The sequence below is a fragment of the Zootoca vivipara genome, chromosome 12 (genome assembly GCF_963506605.1).
Source record: "Zootoca vivipara chromosome 12, rZooViv1.1, whole genome shotgun sequence".
Taxonomy (NCBI): domain Eukaryota; kingdom Metazoa; phylum Chordata; class Lepidosauria; order Squamata; family Lacertidae; genus Zootoca; species Zootoca vivipara.
Genome location: NC_083287.1, coordinates 12,683,752 through 12,711,374, shown reverse-complemented (window position 1 = coordinate 12,711,374; position 27,623 = coordinate 12,683,752). Strand labels below are relative to the sequence as shown.

The following is a 27,623-nucleotide window of genomic DNA, read 5'->3' as shown; positions in this document are numbered from 1 at the left end:
ATGGGTAGGGAAAGCAATGCAGGGCTGGGAAGAGATAGAGAACTAGGGTTACGGCTTTTGCCTGATGGTTCTCCTGTTGCAAAATTAAACTCCTATTGTTTGAAAACCGCATTTGGGCAAATATTTTGAAAGACGTTTTCTGCTATAAATATTCACAGAAAATTCAGAGCAGCCTCTCTGGAAGCAGAGCTCGAATCTGTGTATCCAATCAATGTACACAATCCTTGTCTTATTGACAACTAGCTGCTTCCATACCAGTCTAGCAGTTTTTATTATTTTTCTTTTTCTTTCACAGGTGGTGAACATAGTGACTAGTAACCAAGAATGTGTAAATAATATTGCAGAAGCAATGGTTCTTTCCAACTTACTAGCCCTCCTACATTCACTGCCTTCAAGTACGTAGAGCGTATGTTTACTTATTCAGCGACAAAAATATACGTTTAGAAAACTCTTAGATACCAAAAGAAAAAGAAAAACTTTCCCCCACACAAGCGTGCATATGGAATAGTGGCTCCAACTTGGGGAGGTTTCATTGAGGTCTCAGGACTGTATAGAGACAAATATTCTCTAAACTGGCGGTCTTGCCCTCTGACTTCAGATCTGTTGAGGAAATTATAAGAAGTCACCAATGAAGTAAAATCGCCTGTGTTGGGGTGTTGTCTTTGGCATTCAAAATAGATCCAGAGGAATCTATATGTTTTCATATTGTGAATATATTTTTGAAGCACAAGTTTTTAATGTTTTGGTGTTATCCACGCTGGGACCTTAGCGTGAAGGGCAGCTAAAGGGTGGTGATGATGACCTTCTGCCTGACCTTTAACTTGGGGGTGAGTTGAGGCAGAAGTCCCTTGAATGCTTCACCAACTGAACATCACAAATAATTGAAATTTCAAAACGTTTTAAAAGGTTCCCATTTACTCACATCCCTCTCCAATATTAACAGGGAGCATTTTAGCTTGATTACATATGAATTGGTGATTAGATAGGTATTGCCATGTGATAGAGGAGAAGCTGCTGACCAGTAAATAGTCAAGAAGGCCAGGCGTTCAGTATCCTGAATTACATTTGTTTAGCTAAACTGTATATCAAGAAACTGAAGACACCGGCCTGCATTCTTATTACATTGGAAATCAGCTATGTGGTGATGATTGGGTTTAAAAACCAGGAAAGATATATTGTCATATGTGGTGGGGGATGTAATTATGTACACAAGTTCTGGAGGCAGGTGGTAATGGATATGAGTATTGTTGTTGGCAAACCAGGTCACCTTGGGCACTAAGCTATGTCTCTCTATCCATTTGTGATGGTGCCAATGCTGACCTTAATTCTCGACAATAAATTCTGTATCTGTTGGTTGCTGCTTATCTCTCAAGGGTGGAAGGACGCATCTTATTATTCCTTGAATCTATGATTCGAAAAAAGTCATTTTCATGGCCATTTCATAAATGCTGCTAAGGGTGATGCGAACTCTTCTGACTTTGCTGCTGCTTGAGGGCCGTTTGTGATTTATGTGACCACACAATCTCATGGTTGGCACATTCCCACTAAATGGGAGTTTATTGGGCACCATTCATGAATATTTGGCGGGTTTGGTAGAAATACAAACCTTGTATTCCACAGTGGAATATATTTTATGGCATTCTTTTTAAAGCTTTCTGTGATTATGATTTCATTACCTAGTAGTCTTATTCTTCCTGTTTTCATGACTGTTTTTAATTATAGATAGGGTGAACCTACATAACTCAGTTGGTTAGAACTTGGCGCTGATAAGTTTGCAAGTTCGATCCCTGTATGGGACAGGCACATATGCCTTTATTGCAGGGGGTTGGACTAGATGCTCCTCAGGGTTCCTTCTAACTATACAATTCTATGAAGGCATCTTGCCACAATCAGCCCTTTGGAACTTCTTTCTCTATTAGGGACTTACTTTTAAGGGAAAGGCTAGACCTGTGATGTTTTTATTGTATTGTATATTATGTATTTTTTTATATGTATATATTTTAATTCTACTAGTGCTTAGTTCTTTGACTTAAGCTGATCTTTCATAGGATTTTTTTTTAGTACCTTTGCTGACTTTGGAATTAAATCCATGGAAGGCTTTTGTTTCATCTCATAAACAGCTCTTTCCTAAGGGGCCAGCTAAACTAGGCAATAGTGCAGGCCTCATTGTCCAACTCTAAACAAGCCCTGTTGTGTTTTTACTTCATCTTTGCTAAATAGAGACACACAAAAGCTGGGTTTCGCTCACGGTTTTTTCCTCTTGGCAGGTCGGCAGCTTGTTCTCGAAACTCTCTATGCTTTGACATCCAGTACCAAAATAGTTAAAGAGGCCATGGCAAAAGGTACAGTGAACTCTGTTGTTCTTCATTGCTTTTGGAATCCAAAAATAATGTTTTGAACTTTCTGTGATTGGAAGAGGCAACAGTTTGTTCATTTATTTTTATCTATCAGAATACTCATAGACTGCCATAAGGCCCTCTGTTTCTCTGTCCTTTCCTAGGTGCTTTAATCTACTTACTTGATATGTTCTGCAACTCAACACATCCCCAAGTTCGATCTCAGACTGCAGAGCTTTTTGCTAAAATGACAGCCGACAAGCTGGTTGGTCCAAAGGTGAGTGTGTTTTGCTTCATGTTTGGGAAGTGTAACTGGCCCTTTTAAAAGCATGCTTTTAACACTAAATTTAAGCACAATGTCTGTTAGACTTGATTCGCAACATGCTTATAAAAAATGCTGTCCAACCCTGTACTAGGAGTTAACATTACACATGCCGTATTCATCTTTATCATCCCTTCATATGGGCTGGGAAACAGGTCATGAAGCTGCTGTTACCATGGCTTCCTATTACACCTAAGCTAACAAAAACTATGATTAATGGCTTCCCAGCAAACCAGGATAAATAAGCCAGCTTTGAAATATGACTTTCTGTCATTCCTTATTTGGAAGCCATTAGTCATAGTTTTCCTGGTTTGGTTGCAAGAGGAATTTGCGATGTCTTCCTGCCTTGATTTTTCCACTTAACGTGAAGGGTGGGGAGAGCTAAGTGGCTGCCTGCCTGTTTGTAGCTTGGCTTCTCAATCCAAGATCTAATTGTCTGGATGCAGCCGATGTGCATCCCTTCAAATAAACAGCCCAGCCCTCACGTGGTGCAAGTTTTCCATTTCATTCTCTGCAAGCTACTAGTCTTGTAGAACAACATGCTGGTTGGAAAACATGGGAACATAAGAAGAGCCGTTCTGGATCAGGCCAGCAGCCCATTTGGTCCAGCATATAATACTCACAATGGCCCAGTAAGACATCAAGCATTAAAAGCATCCCTATACAGAGCTGCCTTCAGATGTCTTCAAAAAGTCAGGTAGTTGCTTATTTCCTTGACATCTGATGGGAGAGCATTCCACACGGCGGGTGCAACTACCATGAAGGCCCTCTGCCTGGTTCCCTGTCACCTCGCATCTCGCTGCTGTCAGGCGTCTCTCAGCAGAAGGCTGTCAGAGCTGGATCTCTCTGTCTGGGCTGAACAACGGGGATCCACCATGCCCATCTATCAAGTTTAGTTTAGGTTATTCCGAGGCAGGGGGGGTAACTCAAGGACTCTTCACAAGACAGGTCATTATGCAAACAATAGTCAGCCATACAAAGGCATTCCCCACACAGGTTTGAGAATTGCTATATGTTAAGTCAAATTCCTTTCAAAAACATTTTCTCTGTGCTTTGCTAGATGTCAGTATTGCAAGCTGTTCATTTGATTAACTGGAAACCTTGGTTAGTGGTGATAGAATCTGCCATCTGGTGTGTTCTTTTCTAGGTTAGAATTACCCTAATGAAGTTTCTACCTGGTGTCTTTATGGATGCCATGAGAGATAACCCTGAAGCTGCCGTTCACATTTTTGAAGGAACGCATGAAAATCCAGAGTTGATATGGAATGACAACTCCAGAGAGAAAGTGTCTACAACTGTTCGAGAAATGATGCTAGAGTATGTCACAATAGTGGTGAATAATGGTTGTTCTTGCGTGGTCAGTTTCGTGGTAAAATGCAACAGAACTGTAAAGCAACAATTCGATTCCGTTTGGAATCCTCTAGGATTGTAGTACAGGGTCTGTTCCAGGCGGCATAATGCAAAAAATATAGCCAGATATTCTGTATTGCTCAAAATTGCTAAAAGTGATTAGAGTGCAAATAAGCCAGTTTGATTTTAAAATCTCAGGTGAGGGAAGAGTTTAGAATTTAATTCATTTTAAGCCCTTGCTTGCAGAAGAATTTGTTAATGGGTATTCTGACTTTTTTTTTAAAGGCACTTTAAACTACAGAGAGACAACCCTGATATTAACTGGAAGGTAAGCAAAATTTAAATGTTAAGGGGGAAATTAAGACAAAGCATCGGTATGACTTTCCTTTGTATCCTTTTGCATTTTCTGTTTTTCGCTACTGCTCAGTCTTATCTCACTATACCATGACTAAACTGCACTGTAGGATAGGGGCGGGGCGGGGGGGGGAACCTATGAAACTCTAGGTGTTCCTGCACTAAAACTCCCATCCGCTCTGGCCACGTCATGCTACTTTTGGTCCGATGGGAGCAGGAGCCCAACATGCACCAGGTGGCTGCAGCTTCAACAGCCCTGCTGCAGGGTATTCTACATTGATACGGACCCTTATAATTGGGGTTGGGCTCACAGCTATGTTGCTACACCTCTCCTTTTCTAATAAACCAAATGTAACTTTCCTAATGCACGAACTCAGTGACATCCCCCCCCTTTCTCGTTGATCCAGCTGCCTGAGGACTTTGCTGTGGTGTATGGTGAAGCAGAAGGTGAACTTTCTGTAGGAGGGGTCTTCCTAAGAATCTTTATTGCCCAGCCGGCCTGGGTGCTACGAAAACCTAGGGAATTTCTCATTGCACTGTTAGAAAAATTCACCGAACTCCTGGAGAAAAACAACCCCCATGTAAGTGGAGTTGATAATAATAATAATTTATTATTTGTACCCCGCCCATCCAGCTGAGTCTCCCCAGCCACTCTGGGCGGCTCCCAATCAAGTATTAAAACAATACAGCATTAAATATTAAAAACTTCCCTAAACATGGCTGCCTTCAGGTGTCTTTTAAAAATAGGATAGCTGCTTATTTCCTTGACATCTGATGGAAGGGCGTTCCACAGGGTGGGTGCCACTACCGAGAAGGCCCTGTCTGGTTCCCTGTAACCTCATTTGTTACTACTTCCTACCACTGTTTGTTTCTGATAAGTTTACAATAAAGACCTTTAAGGATGTGGTTAGTTCTGCTTCTTACTCTGTAAATCTGCCTTTAAACGTAACTCTGTGAACATGCATAGGCTTATGCTGTGAAATAATTGGCACATAACAGCAGTAAACCCATGGTGGTTGAAGGCAGTAGAAGAGCTATTCGTTTAGTTTGAAGAACAATGAATGGATGAATGAATGGCCGCTAAATGAATGCATTCTAGCAGAAGCCGCTGTGCAGCATGCAGTTGCATAAGTGATCAGGCAGCTGTTCAAAACAGTTTATGCACCTACATTAGATCTGTGCGTGCAGTTTGGGTTTTCCCCATACTAGATTCTGACTGAAGAAACGGTAACTGCTCAGTATGTTAGAAGAGGTTCTTATTCATATTCCGGTTGTAGCTGTCATTCTCTGCTTCTTAACAAGATAAGCCTACGTTCCCACAAAATAATCAAGATGTTCATACATGCAACTCCTGAGTATCATTAAATGGTTGATTGTAAACTGGCCGCTTGTTGACTGACGTCAATAGCAGAGCAGGAAATTTCATTGACTTGCTCTGTGCTTTGTGTTCCGAAACAGGGGGAAACTTTAGAAACTTTAACAACAGCGACGGTGTGCCTCTTTAGTGCTCAGCCTCAGCTGGCAGACCAAGTTCCCCCTCTTGGTCATCTTCCCAAGATTCTCCAGGCCCTGAATCACAAGAACAACGCCATTCCAAAAAGCGCAATGCGTGTCATACACATGCTGTCTGATAATGAGGTATGAGGATATGGGTTTATTGTGTTGTTGTTTGCTGGAAGAACTTTCATCTCAGGTGCTTGTTGTATGTTTCTGATGTTGTAGACTGGATTTCAATCCCCTCCCCACACCCTGAAACCAGTACCAGGGGTGGTAAGCCTGGCTAGGCACAGTATAAAGCAGGGTTCAGTTATATTACACCCCAGATTAGATTGTCTCCAGCTGGGATCATAGTATATAAAACTGTCAACTCAGTCAGTTGAAGAGATATGGTCCATGCACACATCAACCTATTTACATTGCAGGCAAAGTGTTGCTTCCAGTCTCTCAGTATGCAGCAACCCCAACACTATCCTGATGTGGTGCCCTAAAATATGTTGGTTGCCTAGTTATTTGAACTCTCTATCAATCCATAGTTTGAATTAATCCAGAGCATAGAAAAATAGCAGCAGTTAGCTTTAAGAACTGTTGCCTACTACTTCTGCAGCCCAGGTTGGAAAATGGCAGTGTTAACTCATGTTGCTATGCTAGACATTTCTTGGCATCTTATAACCTCATCTTTTAAATGAGACTCATCAATAGCCTAAATAAAACTTCTGTGTCCCCCGTCCCCCCACAGCTTTGTGTTCGCTCAATGGCAGCGCTAGAGACCATTGGACCCGTGATGAATGGAATGAAGAAACGGCCAGATACGATTGGAGTAGCCTGTGAGGCACTTAATCGAATGTTTCAAAAGGAACAAAATGATCTTGTAGTCCAAGTAAGGAAGCTAGAACCGTGCCCTTTAAAGGCATTTGTATAGCAATCTAAATGTGTGTCCATTCAATTTGTTACGCTTGCTTCGTGGAGTGGTGTGGAATGAAAGTATTTCCCTGTGGCAGCTTGCGTGTGGGTTGCTTAGGGCAACAAGAAAAAGTGAGGCTCACTTTGCAAAGCTGTGGGTGGAATGCCCTTGCATTAACATGCATCCTTGCTCATTCGCTCACACATGTATCTGGTATTTTCTAAGAGCTTGGGCCTAGAGTGACCACACCACAGGGATGTTGCCATGCATGCTGATATCCGTAATACACCTCAAATATCTCCCTGAGTTACTATCCGAGTTCCGTGCGCAACGCTAAATGCAGAGTTACTAACATTTGCTGTTTGGAGTACCTTACCAGTAGGAACAGTGTGTATTGAATGGCCAAACAGAGGCACATGCTTGTGCAGAAAAGGAATCTGGTATAGAAAAAGGCATTTGCGTACAGTAATAATCCTGCATCTCAGGGCAAGCCTAACTCCAATGGTGCATGCCACTCATTACTTCCTCAGTCATTGATGAAGATTTCGGTAATACAGTCATACCTTGGAAGTCAAACGGAATCCGTTCCAGAGGTCCATTTGACTTCCAAAATGTTCGAAAACCAAATTGCAGCTTCTGATTGGCTGCAAGAAGCTCCTGCAGCCAATCAAGCCATGGAAGCCGCATCGGACATTCAGGTTCCAAAAGAACGTTTGCAAACCGGAACAATCACTTCTGGGTTTGCGGTGTTCGGGAGCCAAAACGCCCGAGTTCCGGGGTGTTCAGGCTCCCAGGTACAACTGTATCTGTCTGTCTATTAGAGCTGGAGTTGTCTTTACCATAAAATCATGTGGAATTACTGTTGAATGTTGGGGAAGGTGGTGAATTCACCCTTTTATTTCTGCTGTGGTTCTGGGTGGCCAAATTTGAGATAACCCGAATGGCTGAGTTACTTTTCTTCGCGTGACATAAGCAGGAGAGCAAAGAATTCTGGGAGGCAGGGGCGGTCCCTCAGTTCTTTGTCTTCTGCCTGATGGATAGGAGCACTTCTTGCTTTGGAATGTCCATGGACTATCATTAAGTACCCTGTAATCTTGTTTTGCAGGCTTTGAAAGTAGAGTTGGTTCCATATCTCCTGCGACTGCTTGAAGGCATCGGCCTTGAGAATCTGGAAAGCCCCTCGGCCACGAAAGCTCAGATCGTTAAAGCTTTGAAATCTATGTCTCGCAGTCTACAGTATGGAGAGCAGGTAAAGCACCCTGAATTCCTTTCAGTTGAGGTATCTGCATTTTGTATTTTTGACCCCCCCCCCCAAAAAAATGCTCCAGATTTGTGCAATTACAAAGGCTGCTGCTAATGGCAGGGTCAACTTCATAATGACAGCAGCCAGTTGTAAAGAACAGTGGGGAAAATGAAACAAACGTTTGTTGTTCTTGCAGGTGAATGAAATACTGTCTCGTTCCTCTGTGTGGAGTGCCTTCAAAGATCAGAAACATGACTTGTTCATTTCTGAGACTCAAACAGCAGGATACCTCACTGGTCAGTAAACATTCTAACTTAGCCTTTTCCTGTTGTGTTTTTCTTTCTTTTGTGTATCATGTGGCTTGTTTATTCTGGGATAACACCTTAATTCCGTCCCCTTAATTTGATCATAGAATTGTAAGGTTGGAAAGGGGGCCACAAGGATCAATGGATGCTCCAATTTGACTTCAGCTTTAATTCAGGACATATCCAGTGTAGAAATTTGAAGGGGGCAAATGATTAATGTGTCAGTTACAAACCTCGTCGGGACACTACGGAGTGATGCTTCACTTTTGCTTCAAAGTGCTTTGCTGTCTGTACTTCCCTTGCGTCTGGTTTCTTTCTCCCCCAGGTATCTCCTCTCCTTCCCTTCTATCTGGTAGCAGTCCTCTTCATCTCAGAAGTGGGCTTTAGATCTACTTTGGCAGGCAGCTTGCTAAACTTCTCTCTAGCACTCTCTAAAAGCAGGTAGATACCACTTTGCTCAGTGCATGCTGCATCTGCGCAGTTCCTAGAATGAAATGCTTCCTTAGATGCATGGCAATACAGTTGTAGCGGACATGTGACTGTTGTAGAGCATTGCACAAGGCCACGTTTTGGAACTCTTCTTTTTATTCCCCTGTGACATGGGGGTTCCAAATGGTAGGTGCCTGAGAGTACGTATCAGTGGTTCTCAAACTCCCGCCCCGCACGGACCACTTGAAAATTTGCAAGGAGTCTCAACGGGCCATTTAGTATTTTACACTTTAACTATGAAAGCAAGCAACATTTTTTGCTTCCACACTAGCATTGTTGGAACAAGGGACATGTTGCAAAATGAGAAGTACCTCTAATTGGCAAAGCTAGTAGGCTTATTATGAAAACAACTGACCCACCATCTCATTGGCCAGTTTAATCATCGTGCCCTGGCCCAAACAGCCTAAAAAACAAATCAGGTTTAGGGTGAAGTTCAGATAGCCTTGTCTGTTTTGCAACCTTTCTGCGGACGGACCATAGTTTGAAAACCTCTGGTATATGTATGTGTGTATGTGTACATATATGTATATGTATGTTTTTGTGGATATATTATTGCACTTGAGTTAAAACATAAATCCTAGATAACATAGTGACTGGTGATATCTGATCTCCAGTAACATGTGTATCAGTCTAGAGAAATGTAAGCTGGACACGTCATGGGTAAAACAGATCACTCTGGTTTGTCTGAACAGAACTAACAGCTTTGAAAACATTCAAGTTTAAAGAAAACTGTTTGTTCCTTCCCATCTTTCCCCCCTGGTACAGGTCCTGGAGTTGCTGGCTATCTTACTGCGGGGAGGTCTTCGTCGGTTCTGCCCAGTGTCCCCCCTCCAGTAGACCACGAAGCTGGAGACCACAGCTAAAGGACATGAAATGCCTGTGCAAGGGACTCTGAAACAGACTGGCGGTGGTGAGGAAGGCCCCATTCCTTGGCCTGTCCATCGAAACAGATTTCTGCCTGCCTTTCCAGTTTCATGACAGTGTTATTCCTTTTTCTATGAATATATTTTTTTTAGGGGGGAAAAGAAAAGTTTCCACAATTCTATCACACTGTAACATAAGAAGAAAGTACTTTGGGGATCAGCCTAAAGGGGTACGCAAGAAGTTTTTGTTTCTTGCTGTACGTAAGCACATTTTTTGTTCCTTTATATTTTTGTTTACAAGACTGTGAATCGAAACACTTTTTCCTAGTTTTTTGTATTTTATGAGCTAAGCATGACTGAAGTTGAACTGCAGTCTCGGAAGAAATTGGGCTAAATCACTTGATCCTCTTACTCTCCTCCAAGTTGGACAAGATAAATCCTCCCAAAACTTGACAGACTTGGTGTTTTGCCTCTCTCCTCAATCATTAACATTTCCTTCACCAGACCTAACAAGATATTTGTATGTATAACTGGCTTTACCAAATTGAAAAATTAAAATGCAGCAAAAAAAAAAACCTATTTAAAAATGACGTTAACATGTTATATATGAAAAGCATAGTGTAATTGTGATATGTTCTATACATTATCCAGTATATAAAACTTTCTATATTGAATGTACATTATACAGATCATTCGTATGTACATAAAATTTTAAAAAATAAAGGGAACTGAACGCCTTGTTAATGTGACAGACTTGTACTTCTGCTGTTCTATTCCTTTGTAAAGCTGGAAAGAAAATGAGTCTGGGATGAGATGCCTGAAATATATTTTGAGGGCAAGAGAACCAATCAATACCAACAGAAACCTGAATATTTGATGGCCCACAAGACTACAATTCCCATCATCCCTGACCACTGGTCCTGCTAACTAGGGATGATGGGAGTTTTAGTCGAACAGCAGCTGGGGACTGAAGTTTGAGAAACACTGCTGGGAATGCATCTCTTGGGGCTGAATAAATGTCCCACCCCTGCTTTTAAAAAACCAGAAGGAGCTTTAGGCAAAACCCAATGTGCAATTGAGTAGGTATCTTACCTTTCCCTGCAGTTGGTGGGTTTCATATAATGTCTTAAAATTCTGATGGCAGGCCTATTCTAGACCCTTGGGTTTAGATGGTCCCAACACATAAGCAAAAAGTTTGATTTCTCCTCCGTTCTGAGTGAAGCCATTTTGTCTGCAAGAACACTATTCCTCACGTGAAAGATCAGTAAAGGAATTGCTAGTAGAATTAGTAAGAGTGAGTTTACTTAAGACATACCCATAATTAAGAACAGTGTCAAATCTACAGTCCCCTGCCCCATAAATTTTCAGCCTAATTTAAAGAAAGAGAATGGCTTTAAATGATTGCGGTACCATCACGACTTTAAGCAAGCAAAATATTACAGATGTGCACTCAGGTGTTTGGCTTGGTCCTGCAGCTCTTGTCTTGCAATTACTGAGAGGTGAACTTCATCAGGCCCGTCTGCTATGCGTAACGTCCGGATGTAGGCAAACCTGTAGGAGGGCAGAGCAGCTGCAGATGGTCTGGCCATTTCAGCACCAAAACAGGAAGGCTTGCTGGTTTACACCTTAGGTCTCTACCTCTAATTATATAGAATTGTAGAGTTAGAAGGGAATTGTGAGGCTCGAACCCTGAGATCAGAAGTCTCATGCGCTATCACTCCCCAGCTTTTCTTAACATACCAAGGACCACTTTCAATGATACAGACTTCGTATTCTAGCCCAAGCTGGTGCCCTCCTGATGTCGCAAGACTACAACTCCCCTCGCCCCTGACTACGCTGGCCAAAACTGATGGGAGTTGTAGTCAAGAACACCTGGAGGCAAACAAGTTGGAGAATACTATAAATTTCATCAAAGTTCAGCACATAAGCATCTTGGCTCTTTCAGCACAGTCAGTGGGGCTTTTACACTTTTACACTGCTTGATTGTAAAACAAAAACATCCAAGCAGTTTATAAGAATAATGCCATATACAGATTCGGCTTCGGAAAGGACTTTGTAGGTCAAATCCAACCACCCCCACCATGCAAAAGTTGTGGGATACAGTACTGTACATGGATTTCTGCTAGGGCAAAATTCCCAGGATTAAATGACGCATATAACGCTTATGGCTCAAAAGCTTGTACTGTGAATTTAAATTTTTTATTACTCTCAGGCTGACTTTTGAACAAGAGAGCACTAGATACATTCTTTAAATAAAATTAAGCTTAGCTACTATACCTTCCAAAAAAATTCCATATTTTTTAGATTAGAACGTGAGCAAAGGAAATTTTTTAATTCAGTCCCAACAGCTTAGATTGAGCATGGTTTGTTGGATCACCTCTTCCACCTTACCCCATGTGCTTCCAAGCAACAGACTCAAAGCAAGAGGAAGCTTTGGAGAAGCAAGGCTTGTTACCTCATCTGCAAGACAACTTGTGGTTTGTTGAACAAACCATGGTTGAAGTAAACCATGGCTCAGCTTTATGTGCAAACATTGCAGGAGCTTGACACTGCACCTGTGTGTTTGCAGCTAAAGGAGGAGCTTTGAGCCTCTGCTGAGCCACCACACACAGCTCGTGGGATGTGTTCGGCTTAACAATATGAGCCTGTCCTAAGAATAACTTTCACTTACATTTCAGCCAATGGGAAGTCTTGGGAGACTCCGGCGCCTCCACAAACTTGAATGGCGCAGTCAATCACTTTAAGCACAGCTCGGGGGGCCACCACTTTGATCATCGCAACCTGTAAAGATGAGGGAAAGCTTTTTTTTAAAGAGATCTGCTCATGAACAAACAAAACCCTATGACAACAAGCAGGCTTGCAATTCAGAAAAGATGTGAAGCACCCCCATGCCACTGGACACATTTGTGAGCGTTTGTGTTTTGCAACTTGCCTAAAAGCCAAGAGGACTCTGGGTACATGACAACATACACAAATGTAGCATGCTTGCTGGTGTGGGAGGTTGTAATTTCTAGAGTGCTTACTAAAAGTTGTTTCTAAGAAAATCTAGAACAGGCACAATCATATAGAGGCAAACCAGAGCCAATCTAATCCAGCCAGCTCAAGCAAGAACACTAATTGTTGATAATTTGGTGATCTTCCAGTTGAACTTGTCGATAGCCACTAGCTATAGTGATCTTTGTAGCACGTAGCTAGAGGGTCAGACTCAGATCAGAAGACCCAAGCTGAAATATCTACTCAGCCATGAAGCCTACTGGGTGCTCCCTGGAGATAAGGGCACAAAGGTTGCAGTTCCTGATCAAATTATGTTTGCTTTCTTGAAAGCTGGAAGACCATGTGCCTTGATTGCTATAAGTCTTATTGGAATGGTCTGCCATGTGTAGGAACAAGTCATACCATTGGTCCTCCTGCACTAACTGGCAGGGGCTTTCCAGGCAGGGTGACCTCCTGCATCCAAAATAGAGCAACCTTGTAACTTTTCTTGGTTAACACGTCATGAATTTAGTGCAAAATAGATGCTCTGCCCCTGAGCCAAGTCTGCTTCCACTAAATTCATGACGTGTTTGCCAAGAAAAGTTACAAGGTTGCTGTATTTGCCAAAATACAGCCGTACCTCAGAAGTCAAATGGAATCCATTCCGGAAATCCAACTTCCAAAACTCTTGGAAACCAAGGTGTGGCTTCTGATTGGCTGCAGGAAGCTCCTGCAGCCAATCGGAAGCAGAGTCGGGTGTTCGGGTTCCAAAGAACATTCGTAAACCGGAACACTCACTTCTGGGTTTGCGGTGTTTGGGAGCCAAAACGTTCGGCTCGCAAGGCGTTCAGGATCCAAGGTATACACACAGGTGGGATTGTCCAGGTATGAAAGAATGGATAATTTTGCTATTGGCAGAGATGGTGAAGTTCTATTTCCTAAGTCAGGAAAGCCAAGATAGTGCTCTCCCATGAGTCCCAAGCCAGCATAGCCAGTGGTCAAAGATGATAGGAGCTGTAGGCCACCCCAGTTTTGACTTAAGACAGGCATCCCTAAACTGCGGCCCTCCAGATGTTTTGGCCTACAACTCCCATGATCCCTAGCTAACAGGACCAGTGGTCGGGGAAGATGGGAATTGTAGTCCAAAACATCTGGAGGGCCAAAGTTTGGGGGTGCCTGACTTAAGACAACATCTGCTATTTTCTCCAGCTTGCAACACTTGCCGTTACCTCTTTTCTGGCTTCTTTGTTGCCCATGGCATCTATTTTGCTGGCTGCTTTCAACGTAAGCAGCCTTGCCTGTTCGATAGCAATGCGGCATTCAGCAATCCAGTGAGCGACAACTTCCTGCAGTCATAAGGATAACCAAAGAAAAGCGAAAATCAGCACCCAGCTTAAGTAACACAACCAATCTCACTGCACCTTCTACTAGCGGCCTGCCTTGAACATGGATACTTAATGTAGATCTGCAGTTTTGGACAGTTATCAGAATGCATACCTCCAGTTGGAAGATGATCGGAAGAATCAATGAACCACAGTGCATGCTAAAAACTAGTAATTTTGCTAACAGTGATAGAAACTATAAGAGTTAAACGACTTTGAAAGACTTTACAAGCAACTCCCATTTTGTGTTACAGGTAGGTAGCCGTGTTGGTCTGACGTAGTCAAAACAAAATAAAAAAATTCCTTCCAGCGGCACCTTAGAGACCAGCTAAGTTTGTCATAGGTATGAGCTTTCGTGTGCATGCACACTTCTTCAGATACACTGAAGCAGAAGTCACCAGACGCTTATATATAGTCAGATGGTGGGGGGAGGTATTACTCAGAAGGGTGGAGGGAGTGGGTGATTGACAGACTGACAGCTCTTGATGACCGTTGATGACTGCAAATGGTCTACAGGAAAAAAGCAAGGGGTGAGTATTCCTTCTCATTTTGTGCACATTCAATGCACGCGCAATCGCAACCAGAAGAGGGCGGGGCAGGAACAGAACAGGATGTTATGCATGCTCTGCTGACATGCACCATGACCCCTGCATAAATTAGAGGAAGCCTGTATTCTCAATTTTATTTTATTTTTTCACAATCCCTGCTGCCCAGTGGTTCCGTTCATGAGATATTTTGAACAGCACGAGAGCACATCAGACTATTGGTCCATCTAGTTCAAAATTGTCTCTTATCTAGCACATAAACATTCTGCTTCCTAGCGTGCTACTGAAGCCTTAGCTACAACCTCCTGTCACTGGATCTGACGCACCTTTGAGCTAAGAAAAGAGTTACACCTACAAAAGTAGAGACTCAACTCACGTGATGGTAGAGCTTCTTCCCAAATGCCACCCTCTGGGCTGAACGCTTGCACAGGATCTGCAGAGCAGTTTCAGCTGCCCCTATGGACCGCATACAATGGTGTATGCGGCCTGGCCCAAGCCTTCCTTGCGCTATTTCAAATCCTCTTCCTTCTCCTGGGTTCAGAGAGACAGAGAGAGACAGACAGAAAGGTTGTTTGCCTTCCTGGGAAGGAGATTGCATCTGTACCACTAATGCGGTGTTGTCCCATAGCTAGCACATAACAATGGAGAGATTGCTGAAGTTTCAGTGGGGATACTGTACATGGGAACATTAAAAAAAAATGACCTTAGACGAGGTCAGTTTGTACAGATGTTTTGAATGAGAACTCCCACCAACCCCAGGCTAGCTGGGTCTGATCAGAGTTGAAGCCCAAAACATATGCAGGTGGGAAGAGGTCGCAGTAGAGTTTTGCAGAGCTCACAGGAAAGAACCACAGCAACGCGTGGCCGGGTCAGCTAGTAATAAATAATAATACTTTTTATTATTTATATATCCCACCCATCTGGCTGGGTTTCCCCCACCAACTCTGGGCAGTAATAATAATAATTTATTATTTATACCCCACCCATCTGGCTGGGTTTCCCCAGCCACTCTGGGCGGCTTACAACAGAAAAATGAAATAAAATAATCTATTAAACATTAAAAGCCTCCCTAAACAGGGCTGCCTTCAGATGTCTTCTAAACATCCGGTAGCTGGTTTTTTTCTTTGACATCGGATGGGAGGGCTTAGGTAAAGGTAAAGGGACCCCTGACCATTAAGTCCAGTCGCGGATGACTCTGGGGTTGCAGCGCTCATCTCGCTTTACTGGCCGAGGGAGCCAGCGTACAGCTTCCTGATCATGGCCAGCATGACTAAACCGCTTCAGAGCAGTGCACGGAAACGTCGTTTACCTTCCTGCTGTAGCGGTACCTATTTATCTACTTGCACTTTGACATGCTTTCGAACTGCTAGGTTGGCAGGAGCAGGGACTGAGCAATGGGAGCTCACCCCGTCGTGGGGATTCGAACCACCGACCTTCTGATTGGCAAGGGCTCTGTGGTTTAACCCACAGCGCCATAATAATAATTCTAATATTAATAAATAATAATACTTTTTATTATTTATACCCCAGCCATCTGGCTGGGTTTACCCCACCATCTCTGGGCGGCTTACAGCATATATAAAACATCAAACATAAAAAACTTCTCTAGCAAAGAAATGTTGAGACTCACCAAGGATTAAATGAGAGGCAGGTACCCGGACGTTGTTAAAATGCACCTCAAAATGTCCGCCATGGAAATAATCTATAAAGTTGTGAAAAGAACAAAGGCAAGTGTCAACTGAGGGAAACAGCTAGCATCAGTATGTACATACAGTTATACCTCGGTTTAAGTACGCTTCAGTTCGAGTACTTTCAGTTTAAGTACTCCACGGACCCATCTGGAACGGATTAATCCACCTTCCATTACTTTCAATGGGAAAGCTCACTTCAATGCGCTCTACTGCAATGCGCTCTACGTGGGGCTACCTTTGAAGGTCACCTGGAAACTACAACTAACCCAGAATGCGGCAGCTAGACTGGTGACTGGGAGCGGCTGCCAAGACCACATAACACCGGTCCTGAAAGACCTACATTGGCTCCCAGTACGTTTCCGAGCACAATTCAAAGTGTTGGTGCTGACCTTTAAAGCCCTAAACGGCCTCGGTCCAGTATACCTGAAGGAGCGTCTCCACCCCCATCGTTCTGCCCGGACACTGAGGTCCAGCGCCGAGGGTCTTCTGGTGGTTCCCTCGCTACGAGAAGCCAAGTTACAGGGAACCAGGCAGAGGGCCTTCTCGGTAGTGGCACCCACCCTGTGGAATGCCCTCCCACCAGAAGTCAAAGAGAACAACAATTACCAGACCTTTAGAAGGCATCTCAAGGCAGCCCTGTTTAGGGAAGCTTTTAATGTTTGATTTCTGTATTTTAGTGTTTTGTTGGAAGCTGCCCAGAGTGGCTGGGGGAACCCGGCCAGATGGGCGGGGTATAAATAATAAATAAATTATTTATTTATTATTATTATTATTATTATTATTATTATTATTATTATTATTCAAGTTAAGTACGCTTCAGGTTAAGTACGGACTTCCAGAACCAATTACACTCATACTTCGGGTTAAGTATACTTCAGGTTGAGTACTCCGCGGACCCATCTGGAACGGATTAATCCACTTTCCATTACTTCCAATGGGAAAGTTTGCTTCAGGTTAAGTACGCTTCAGGTTAAGTACAGACTTCCAGAACCAATTGTGTTCCTAAACCGAGGTACCACTGTATTTTTAAACTGCAGGATCTGTGTCAGTGGTGATTCGTCTTTCCTATATCCAGTAGGCACAGTATAGCAACCCAACAGCAGCAGCTCCATGAGCTACGGGGAGCCCTGGACTATGGGACAGCTCAGTCAGTAGAGCTTAATCAAAGGTCGTGGGTTCGAGTCCCACATTGTGCAAAACAGTCCTGCATTGCAGGGGGTCGATGACCCTTGTGGTCCTTTCAGACTCTACGATTCTGTGAGTCTTAAGTGTCTCCAATCCAGTGACAAAACATCAGGACGAGAGAGTAAGGAACACCCATTCATTTAGTGGTTTAAATTAAAGCAGGCATAGGCAAACTCGGCCCTCCAGCTGTTTTTGGCCTACACCTACCATGATCCCTAGCTATCAGGGTGGTCAGGTGGTCAGGGATGGTGAGAATAGTAGTCTGAAAACATCTGGAGGGCCGAGTTTGCCTGTGCCTGAATTAAAGCAACAATTCAGACCAGTAAGGGCACTGAGAGCTAGGAGCCAAATCAAAGCACTTGGATGGTGCTGGATGATGACAACGATGATCGTAAGTACTTACCCCAGTATCCAAAGACTGAAAGAGGCCTTATAAGTTTGACACCAGGTGTATCCATTGGCACAATGATCATACTGTGCTGTTTATATCTAATAATAATAAAAAAGTGGTGCCGGGAATTAACCTTGAGGGTTTTTTGTGTGTGAGAGAGAAACTTTTATTACCTCTACCTCTTGAGCAGCAGTTGTTTATTAATGGATACAGAAAGCTGCCATTGGTCCAGTATTGTCTACACCAGGAATAGGGAAGCTCAGACCTGGAGGCTCAATCTGGCCCTTCATACTTTTCAATCAGGCCCTTGGAACTTTCCTGAGGCCCTGCCACTCACCGACCCTGCTTTGCACTATTTTTGCCTAGCTGGAATGTGTCCTTGAACTCTGGCAAGGATAGAGGGACATGGGAATGTGTTGCCTACTGCACAAAGGTAACATGCACATTTGTTGCTCTGCCTGCTTTCGCCTCTACTGCCGTGTGGCCCCTTTCTGAGGGTGGCCCAGAAGGATATATGTCCCTCAGACTTTAAAAGGTTCCCCCCTCCTCTCTGGTCTGTACTGATGGGCAAAAGCTCCACAGGATTTCCGGCAGGGGTCTTTGCCAGCTGTTCATGGAGTTACCAAGGATCGAACCTCTCGGCTTGTAAAGTATGCAAAGCATACCTAACCTATGGGCCTTCTATGGCAGGGATGGGAAGGCACTGGTAGAAAGGGGTCTTGCTCAGAGCCATGCAGGCTCATAGCTATTGACTGGTCCAGGTTCAGCCAGTGTGAGCACGGATACCAGTGGACAAGGCTCATGCAAGGTATTGTGCAATTGCATGCATGCGCTTGCTGATTAGGGCACCTTCTGCCCCAGCATGCCAGCCAGGAAGGACACAAGGTGGTCTTCCCCCGTGGTCATTTTGTAGTGGTGACATGCCATAGCCCTTCTTGAGCTTCCTCTGTTCATAAGAACATCTGTCTTGCATTTGGAGATATTGCTTTTTAAAATTATGTATTAAAATAGAATACATAAGAAAGTAGCAATACAAATACAATTGAAACTCGATATTTAATGTGCCTAGCTTTAGGCACATTCGATTTAATGTGATGGATGTCCCATCTCCCATCTTCAACCACAAATCCACAGACAGGTTGCAATGCAGCTCTCAGACCACTGGCGGTCCACAGACCAGAGTCTGCAAACTCCTAGCAGAGACAATACCGAGTTAGATGGACCAACATTTGGCTTAACATTTTACCATGGCTTTCTTCTTACCTGGATGCAGATGTGTTTTTATCTCTGGCCATCACAATAGCAAACTTGCAGTCTGGATTTCCAGCTCCTAAAAAATGGGCAAGTTCCCAGTGAACAGTTTTAGGATTGGGCTAAAAGGCCGTGATACTAATCCCATCTCATTTAGCAAGAAATGACATTCATAGATACACATTTACTTGAAAGCAAATTCTGTCCCCAGTTAAAAAGAGCAGCTGATGGGAAAAGAAAACCTGGAGACCCAACGGCCAGTCAGAGCAGACAGTACAGTCGTACCTTGGAAGTCGAATGGAATCCGTTCTGGAAGTCCGTTCAACTTCCAAAATCTTTGAAAACCAAAGTGCAGCTTCTGATTGGCCACAGGAAGCTCCTGCAGCCAATCGGAAGCCCCATCAGACATTCGGCTTCCAAAAGAACGTTCGAAAACCAGAACAGTCACTTCCGGGTTTCAATCATTCGGGAGCCAAGGCGTTCAAGAATTAGGCTGTTCGAAAACCAAGGTACAACTGTACTGGACTTTATGGACCAACAGTCGGATTCAATAAAAGGCAACGTAAGGTGGAAATCCCACAGATTCTGCTGCCTGAAATGACCCACAAACCAGCCAGATTTAAACTGGCTTAACAGACTTGTTGGTCTGGTTGTTAGGATGCATGAAACGTAATATTTTTGAAATAGAGATTTGAGGCATGCAAACAATTTTTAGCAGACTGTGTTGAGTATAACCTGACAGTTGTGCTGCAGTAGGAGAATGGGGCACCCTACATTTAAAGCCGGATACCTGCCCTATAGACCATACTGATGCCACTGATCAGCAAACTTCAGTGCCCAAGATTCCTGGGGGAGCTGGGGGGAAAGAGATGTGCTTTAAAGGCATGGTGCATACACAGCCCTTATCTGAGCTAAAATAGACTTCACAACACTGGCCAAACCTGTCATCGAAACTCCACACCACTAACTGGGTTTTCAACAAAGTTTTTGTGTCTTTAAGGTTAAAAGGCAACGCTGAGCCAGCAAACGGAGCTGCCCTTTGGCTCAACTGAAACAGATGTTTTCCAGGAAAGCACAAGTGTTGCTGGCAAATGGGGGGGGGGGAGGGAAATAAAATGGAAATGAAAAGGCGTGGTGGTTCTGGAGAATAATTGTGAGTCATAAACAAAAACAGCATTGCACAGGAGGAGTTTGATGCAGCAGCTCCTGCGAGGAGGAAAACAGGTCAGCAATTTCATTTTATCATTTTTATAAACGAATAGCAAACAGCCTGTTGTGACCTTTTGCTGTCTCTCTCCCTCTCCCCCCTCCCTCCCCCCCCCTCTGTGTGTGTGTGTGAGTTCCCTCAAGTGGTTTCCCGGATACTGCAGTTTGCAAAGGGTGCTGAGAGTTGTTGGGATAACTCTCACAGAGCTACCGTTCCAGCACCCTAAACAAACTACCCTTAACAAACTACAACTCCTAGGATTCTTTTTTGGGGGGAGTCATGACTGCTAAGGTGGCATCAGAGTGCTCTAGATGTGCAGGACAGATGTGACCTGGCTATGGCATTCTGGCGTTTACAAGAGGGAGACGCTGGGAATTAAAGCTGGGACTAAAACATGTGCTCTGCTGCTACTGCTAGGCTTACGGTCCTTTTTCCTTGCGGGATCCCAGAGGCGTAGCATGGAGGGGCTGTTGCCCCAGGTGAGGCTTTGGTAGGGGGCACACACAGGGTGTCATGAGCTGCTGCATCCTCCCCAGCTGGAGGGCGCCCGATTAGGATGCAAGACCACTGTACTAGTGGTTAAATTTGTGCCCATTGCTCTGCCTACTACTGAAAGGGTGCAGCCCTCGTGCTGCTCTAACCACTCATTTGTACAGATAAAATCCTTCTCTCAGACATCTCATGGCACTAGCCAAACACAGAAGCCAAGGGGGATAAAACATACATGGATAAAAGGATGGGGTTACTAGGGGCCAAGCAGATGATCACAGAATTGTAGAGTTGGAAGGGACCCAAGGGTCATCTAATCCAACTCCCTGCAACACAGGAATCCAAATTCAAAACCGCCAGGAGGGGGGATAACGAAGCCTACCACTGTTAAAAGTATTAGAGTCTTGGAAATCAGCCATTCCAACCACCCCCGGCAGCAGTTACCTAGCTTTATGGAGGGAAGTGGGAGGCTGGAAAATCCCCAGGCGCACATGGTAGATCAAGAGAAAACTTTTCGACTTCAAAAAAGTACTTGGGATCTTTGTCGATCGGTGAAAGAAATCCCACCAGCTGCAATTAGTTGGATGTTGGAAGATTTCACCCAGGCGCACGGAGGAACAATATGAGACTCAGGAGTCTAGCCACCGACATCTAAGAAAAGAACTTCCTGTATCCATTTTAGGAAAACAACAAGGAGTAAAGTGGGTCCTCCGCCAACTCAGCTGAAATTAATTACTTGGATCAAGAGCTTCAAGGGCAAACCGTTGAAAGAAAGCCACAGGTTTGGCATTCCTGCCTTATCTTAATTTTGAAAGCTGCAGAGCTTTACTGCCTGGAGTACCGTAGTCTCGCTGTAAGTTTATATTATCTACTATACTGCAATCTTTTTTTTATATAACTCACTGTTTATTTTGTATCATTGTTTATAAATGCATCGTTTACATTGCCTTCATTGTACATATTTGCAATTTTACCATTTACTTTTAATAAATTTTCTAATGAATTTTCTTTTGGCGTGATTCTGGGTCTTTGCTCACTGGAACAAATTAATATCATCTAAATTGAGAACCCGTTTTTCTGATGACATGGTCCCACTTCACATCATTGGCTACCAGAGGTGCCAACTTAAATATAATGTTATGCAAGCGTGTCAGTTTTAAATGTTTTAGCTTTCTTTATGAAATAAAAGTAAAATAAACATGCAAAATTAGATCACTCTCTGGGACATCAGTACATTTTCTGATGTAACAAAGGCATTTATCTCCCTTTACTAAACAAAAGTGAAACAAACACGCTTCCTTGGATCACTCTAAGGCATCAATAAATCTTCTGAAGCAAGCTGGAAATCATCCTAATTTGTACAGGAAATTTCCCCAGTCCAAAATTGCCTGGAAAACCGACATCCACTGGGTGCAATTAATTTCAACTTCTCCCTCCATCCCACCCTGTCTTTCAGATTCTTCCATGGAGCTCTCTACAGAAGGGTACTACCACTACGATGATTATGAACTGAACACTACTTTCGACTACGCTTCCTTCGAAATGCTTTGCTACAAAGGTGAGGTCAGAGCATTCATCACCTCATTCCTACCGGCATTCTACTCTGTCGTTTTCCTCGTTGGGCTCGCTGGGAATTCCCTAGCGGTGGCATTCTTCGCCTGCATCAGAAAACTAAAGACCAGGGTGGATGTATACATCATGAACTTGGCGGTTGCCGATTTGTTGCTGCTCTGCACTCTTCCCTTTTGGGCTGCAAGTGCTGCCCACGGGTGGGTCCTAGGTATCCCTTTATGCAAGATCACGTCCGCTACCTACACAATGACCTTCAGTGCTAGCATGCAATTTCTGGCCTGCATCAGCGTCGATAGATACAAAGCCATTGTCAAATCCCAAGCTAAACCACGGGCCATCAACCAATGCATCAAAACGTCTTTCCTTGTCTGGGCAGCCGCCATGTTCCTTTGCATTCCTGAACTCGTCTTTAACACAGTCGTGGAGTTCAACAACAGACTTTCATGTTTTCCCGCATTTCCTCAGAGCACGGGGAACGTAATTAATGTAACCATCGAAATCATGGAAATGTTTCTGAGTTTTGCGCTGCCTTTCCTTGTCATGCTGGTTTGCTACTCAGCTGTGGCCAGAACTCTCATTTCAAGCCCCAGTGTTAAAAAATGCCGGCCTCTGAAAGTTCTTGTCGCAGCGGTGTCTGTCTTCATCGTCACGCAACTGCCTTATAACATCGTCAAGCTTTGGAAAGCCATTGACATTATCTACCCGCTGATTACAGACTGCAACACAAGCAAAACCATCGATATTGTATTCCAGGTGACGAACAGCATTGCCTTGTTCCACTGCTGCCTGAACCCCATCCTTTATTTTTTTATGGGAACTTCTTTCAAAATGCACATGGTCAAAATGGCAAAGAGTTATGGCTACTGGAGAAGGCAGCAGAGCGCAGCAAATGAAGAAATTCCTATGGACTATGAAGATTCTGGGCAAGAAACCAGTAGTTTTACTATTTAGAAAATGGGGAGAAGGAAAGCAATCCGTGTTCGCTTAAGCCAGTCAATGCCTGGCTGTGCTGGGTTGACACAAGAGATCCTTGATAAAAGAACTGAATATCGATTGCGATAGCTTCACGTGGTAGGATGAAGCTGTTCCAATCGAGCAGATAGCTGGACCTAGCGTACCTGCTTTCTGCTGACAATATAACCTAGTTTAAATGGTCTGATCTACTCCTATAGGAAATGATGCACATTATTTCTAGCATCAAATAATACACAATAATGAAATGTTCAAGTGGAAATAAGCCTGCTTAGTAGCAAGGAGATGGAGTGAGCAGAAGCACTCAATAGCTATTTTCCTAAAGGCTGGTTTTTCTTCTTGAGAAGCATGGCTCAGGAAAGAGGGTGGCGAGCCTGTTCTGTTATAGAAAATAAAATCATCCTATAATGCAGAGTTGGGGAAGCATTGGACTCCACCCCCCATCAGTATGGCCAGTGGTCAAGGATAATGAAAGCTGTTGTTGGGCTTTAGCTTCCATTATCCCTGACCACTGGCCATACTGATGGGGGTTGATGGGAGCCAGAGTCCAACAACCCCTAAAGGATCAATGCTTCCCCTGAAAGCCCTGCTATAAATCCTGGTGCCATTGTGCAAAGTTTTCTCCTGTCCCCACCAGGTAATTTACATGGAACATGAATCCAGAGAACGCATAGAATAATGGCATCACTACATGGGGTACATGTTGCCTTGTGTTCCTGAAAGAAGGAATATTAGACATGGGGATGCCATGTTCAGGTGCTGCTCAAGAATGCACCTGGATACTTACGGTATAAGGACAAGACACTTATTTACACAAAGATTTGTATAGTAATTCTTCTGGGGGTGGGGAGAGACCTTATTCCTTCATGTAATGGAATTTGAAGGGCATGCCTTAATGGGTAGAATTTCCTAATACGATTAGAACTGCCATGTAACGACACCTGCAACATTTCCATTAAGTCACCCACAACACAATCTTATGTTTTGTTATTCCCACTGTATTTTATTACTATATATTATGCTTCATTTTTGTATACAATAAAAGAGCTTCAATGGAAGAGAAAGAAACCATGTGTATAAAACGATCCCTGAACTACTATGAGGGTTTTTTTAATAGGGGAATCTTTCAAACTCAAAATTCAGGAGGGTCCCTTATTGCCTTGCGGAAGTTTTGGGATATCAGCTAATTAGCATCTCATGCTATTCCGATTCAAAAGATGGATACATCCGTAGCTTTACACATTGTTAAACGATATGTGTGTGTAAAATATATTCCAAAGGAGTCATTGGTTTACATCAGGGGTTCCCAAACTTGGGTCTTCAGCTATTGTTGGACTACAACTCCCATCATCCCTAGTTAGCAGGACAAGTGATCAGAGATGATGAGAATTGTAGTCCAAAACCAGCTCGAGGCCCAAGTTTGGGAAACACTGGTTTACATGTACGCAGCACAGGGTTGAGGCGCAGCCAAATTAATGTGTCTTCTCCACTATTTAGAGAACACTCAGTTTGAGCAGGTCCCTAGAATTCAATTCACATATGTGCAGGAGCAAAGCCCCTTATCTGTGAAACCTTATGCTGGAGTCCCGTGTGACTTAATCCATAGATAAAATATAATGGAATACAGTCATACCTTGGTTTAAGTACACTTCGGTTTGAGTATTTTCAGTTCAAGTACTCCGCGGACCCGTCTGGAACGGATTAATCCAATTTCCATTACTTTCAATGGGAAAGTTCGCTTCAGGTTAAGTACGCTTCAGGTTAAGTACAGACTTCCGGAACCAATTGTGTCCTTAAACGGAGGTACCACTGTATCTAGCATGTAAATGCAAAGGCCTGTTCAAGCATGACACTAGGGGAAAAAATAAAAGCCATATTTCTATTCCTCATGCAGTCAATACGGAAACATGAAAGGACAGAATTAAAAATGTACTATCCAAACGATTCTTTACTAGCAGAAATAGAGTAACGTTTGAAAAATAGAAAGAAGCATCAACCCGTGGCATTGAAAAAATTTGCTATTGTATAATTAGGAGGTCTGGAAGTAGTTAAGATACAACAGGAAGAGATATATCAGTCATAAGCCGTTCACGTTGCGATTTTTTGTGTGTGTGTTTGATTATATATTATATACATAATTCTTTTTTGTATTTTTTGTTTTTGCTATGAATTTGTTGAATTGGAAGCCATTCTGTATATCGAAGACATATCTGTATAAATTTCTTTTTAGACAATAAAGTTTATTAAAATTTAAAAATAAAAATAAAAATTCAGAGGTAGAATTGACCTCATCATTCCAGGGAAACTTTTTTTTACTCACCACTGCTCCACCACTTTTGCCCATTGATCACATAACTGCCTCCCTCTCTCTCGATGCTGCATTCCATATTGGTGGCATCACTCGAAGCGACGCCAGGTTCTGTTCAAATAAAATACCAGTCATGGTTTACTGCAGCTGGAGTCCTTGAAAGCAGAATCTAACTTAGTCCATTTTATCTCCCAAGCAGAGGTGATAGAAGCAGCATCAGTGGTTTGCAAGGAGGAAAGGCAGCAGTCTGTCCGTCCCCACCACCCTCAGCAGATGATGTGTCTATTTATGTGGTTCTGCTATGCTGCTTAATGTTCCTCTAGTTGTTTTTAAGCACTTCTGGGGACCACACAGACTGCTTGGCATTTCTCCTGGTCCCTCTTGATTGGTTTGGGAAGTGGCCTTACTACTTATTTTGCTGAAGATCTTAGATGGTTTCTAAGTTAATCTAAGGAGAATGTCAAAGAGATCAAATATATATGTAGATATTAGTCGAGAATTCTTATCAACATGCAATTCTATGTGATGCAGAAAGATGAACGGCGATGAGAAGGCCAGGGAATATTTTAAATCTGGTTTAAGCTATATTTGTTTTATTATTGCAATGTTTCTTACAGGTTATTGAATTTCACACATATAACAAAACATATATACATTTCAAATTAATAAAAAAAAACAGTATAAAAGTAAGGCAAACATACAAAAAATAATAATTGGAGCAGATATAAATTATAGAGAAAATATATTCCTGGAAAAATATTACGGAGGAACTGTTGTGGACTATCAATACTAAAACCATTATTTTTCTCTGCATGTAATACAAATGTAAGAAGTTACCATGCAGCCCCAACTGGAGGATTTGTAGCACCATATCACAATCCTTAGTTTTAGGAGAAGAAGAAAAAAACTATTACCTGTCATGCAGAAGCAAGAACTTATTTTCCCTTCTAGGAGAGGCTCCAGCCATTGTTTCTTTTGTTCTTGGGTCCCATACATGTGCAAGACCTCCATGTTTCCTGTGTCTGCGGGGGAGACAAACAGAAAATATGCTGTTACGGTTCCCGCTCCATCAGACACACAATGCTCAATGACTAGAGGCAAGGATGGGGAACTTCAGGCCCAGGAACCATGTGCAGCACCTCAGGACTCATTATCCAGCCCTCAGGACAACTCCTCAGGTCACATCTGTCACCAGCCCTGCTTTGCACCCTCAAGGAGTGTTTTTGCCTGGCTGGAATGTGCCCTTTGACTCTGAAAATGCTTCTACCTTCCTAGATATAGGATGAAGAGGGGTGTGCGAATGGTGTCTGCAGGAACCAGTCTACCGGTCAAAGGTCTAATGCACAATTGTCTCTCTGCCCAGCACTGGCATGCGGCCCCTCAGGAGGAAACGTGGCACTTGAGCTGAGAAAGGTTGCCCATCAGGTGCTAGGATAGCTTAGTTGGTTAGAGCATGAGACTCTTAATCTCAGGGTCATGGGTTCGAGTCCCACGTTGGGCATTGCAGCGGGTTGGACTAGGTAACCCTTGAGGTCCCTTCCAACTCTACAGTTCTGTGATTCTACGATCCCTGGTATGAGTGTCATAACAATTCACTGACCTGGGGCATGGCAGTTGAACACGTTGGGCGCGAAGAAGCACTTCCCAGTCTCTTCTGCAATTAAGGCATAGTCCAGCTGGCCAAGACCACTAACCCCTGGCAGGAAAAGGTTCCAGAGACCCTCTGCCTTGGCCCTTTCCTGACGACAGAAGTAAGAGGGATCAGCCAAGTCATGGTGGCACTGAATGACCATTCTAATATTCCAGCTAGAAGAGGGATGTATAATACAATGCCTTGTCGTGGCGAAGGGGCTTGAATAACTCAGAGAAGCTATGAGCTATGCCATGCAGGGCCACCCAAGATGGACAGGTCATAGTGGAGAGTTTTGACTAAACATGATCCACCTGGAGAAGGAACTGGCAAGCCACTCCAGTATCCCTGCCAAGAAAACTCC

General features: G+C 43.4%; 3 protein-coding genes and 1 non-coding gene across 6 annotated transcripts in view; 3 read left to right on the top strand and 1 right to left on the bottom strand.

The window, feature by feature from the left end:
• The window catches only part of DNAJC13 (DnaJ heat shock protein family (Hsp40) member C13), a 60,432-nt gene extending 50,703 nt beyond the window's left edge, over window positions 1–9,729 (top strand). For 2 of the 3 annotated variants that reach the window (XM_060280635.1, XM_035129327.2), the window contains 11 exons: window positions 296–395; window positions 2,268–2,342; window positions 2,501–2,613; window positions 3,806–3,975; window positions 4,294–4,336; window positions 4,770–4,943; window positions 5,821–6,000; window positions 6,599–6,739; window positions 7,869–8,012; window positions 8,203–8,302; window positions 9,566–9,729. In XM_060280635.1, coding sequence (XP_060136618.1) covers window positions 296–395; window positions 2,268–2,342; window positions 2,501–2,613; window positions 3,806–3,975; window positions 4,294–4,336; window positions 4,770–4,943; window positions 5,821–6,000; window positions 6,599–6,739; window positions 7,869–8,012; window positions 8,203–8,302; window positions 9,566–9,663 — 1,338 coding nt within the window. In that variant the 3' untranslated portion in view covers window positions 9,664–9,729. Of the gene's footprint in view, window positions 1–295; window positions 396–2,267; window positions 2,343–2,500; window positions 2,614–3,805; window positions 3,992–4,293; window positions 4,337–4,769; window positions 4,944–5,820; window positions 6,001–6,598; window positions 6,740–7,868; window positions 8,013–8,202; window positions 8,303–9,565 lie in introns of those variants that run through there. The other variant, XM_060280636.1, reaches the window with a different exon arrangement.
• A 94-nt stretch (window positions 9,730–9,823) lies between these two features.
• Window positions 9,824–27,623, bottom strand: part of ACAD11 (acyl-CoA dehydrogenase family member 11) — a 46,986-nt gene continuing 29,186 nt past the window's right edge. The window contains exons 12-21 of the mRNA XM_035129331.2: window positions 27,230–27,368; window positions 26,544–26,651; window positions 25,642–25,740; window positions 19,094–19,160; window positions 17,843–17,928; window positions 16,194–16,265; window positions 14,940–15,094; window positions 13,866–13,982; window positions 12,335–12,444; window positions 9,824–11,214 (exon numbers count right to left, since the gene is read on the bottom strand). Of these exons, the coding sequence (XP_034985222.2) occupies window positions 11,100–11,214; window positions 12,335–12,444; window positions 13,866–13,982; window positions 14,940–15,094; window positions 16,194–16,265; window positions 17,843–17,928; window positions 19,094–19,160; window positions 25,642–25,740; window positions 26,544–26,651; window positions 27,230–27,368 (1,068 nt within the window). The 3' untranslated portion in view covers window positions 9,824–11,099. The remainder of the gene's footprint in view (window positions 11,215–12,334; window positions 12,445–13,865; window positions 13,983–14,939; window positions 15,095–16,193; window positions 16,266–17,842; window positions 17,929–19,093; window positions 19,161–25,641; window positions 25,741–26,543; window positions 26,652–27,229; window positions 27,369–27,623) is intronic.
• Window positions 21,229–25,528, top strand: ACKR4 (atypical chemokine receptor 4). Its single transcript, XM_035129337.2, has 2 exons — window positions 21,229–21,630; window positions 22,234–25,528. Exon 2 carries the CDS (start codon window positions 22,242–22,244, stop codon window positions 23,298–23,300), a length of 1,059 nt encoding a protein of 352 aa, XP_034985228.2. The 5' UTR covers window positions 21,229–21,630; window positions 22,234–22,241; the 3' UTR covers window positions 23,301–25,528.
• Window positions 27,046–27,130, top strand: TRNAK-CUU (transfer RNA lysine (anticodon CUU)). Its single transcript has one exon. It is a non-coding gene; the product is annotated as a tRNA-Lys (tRNA).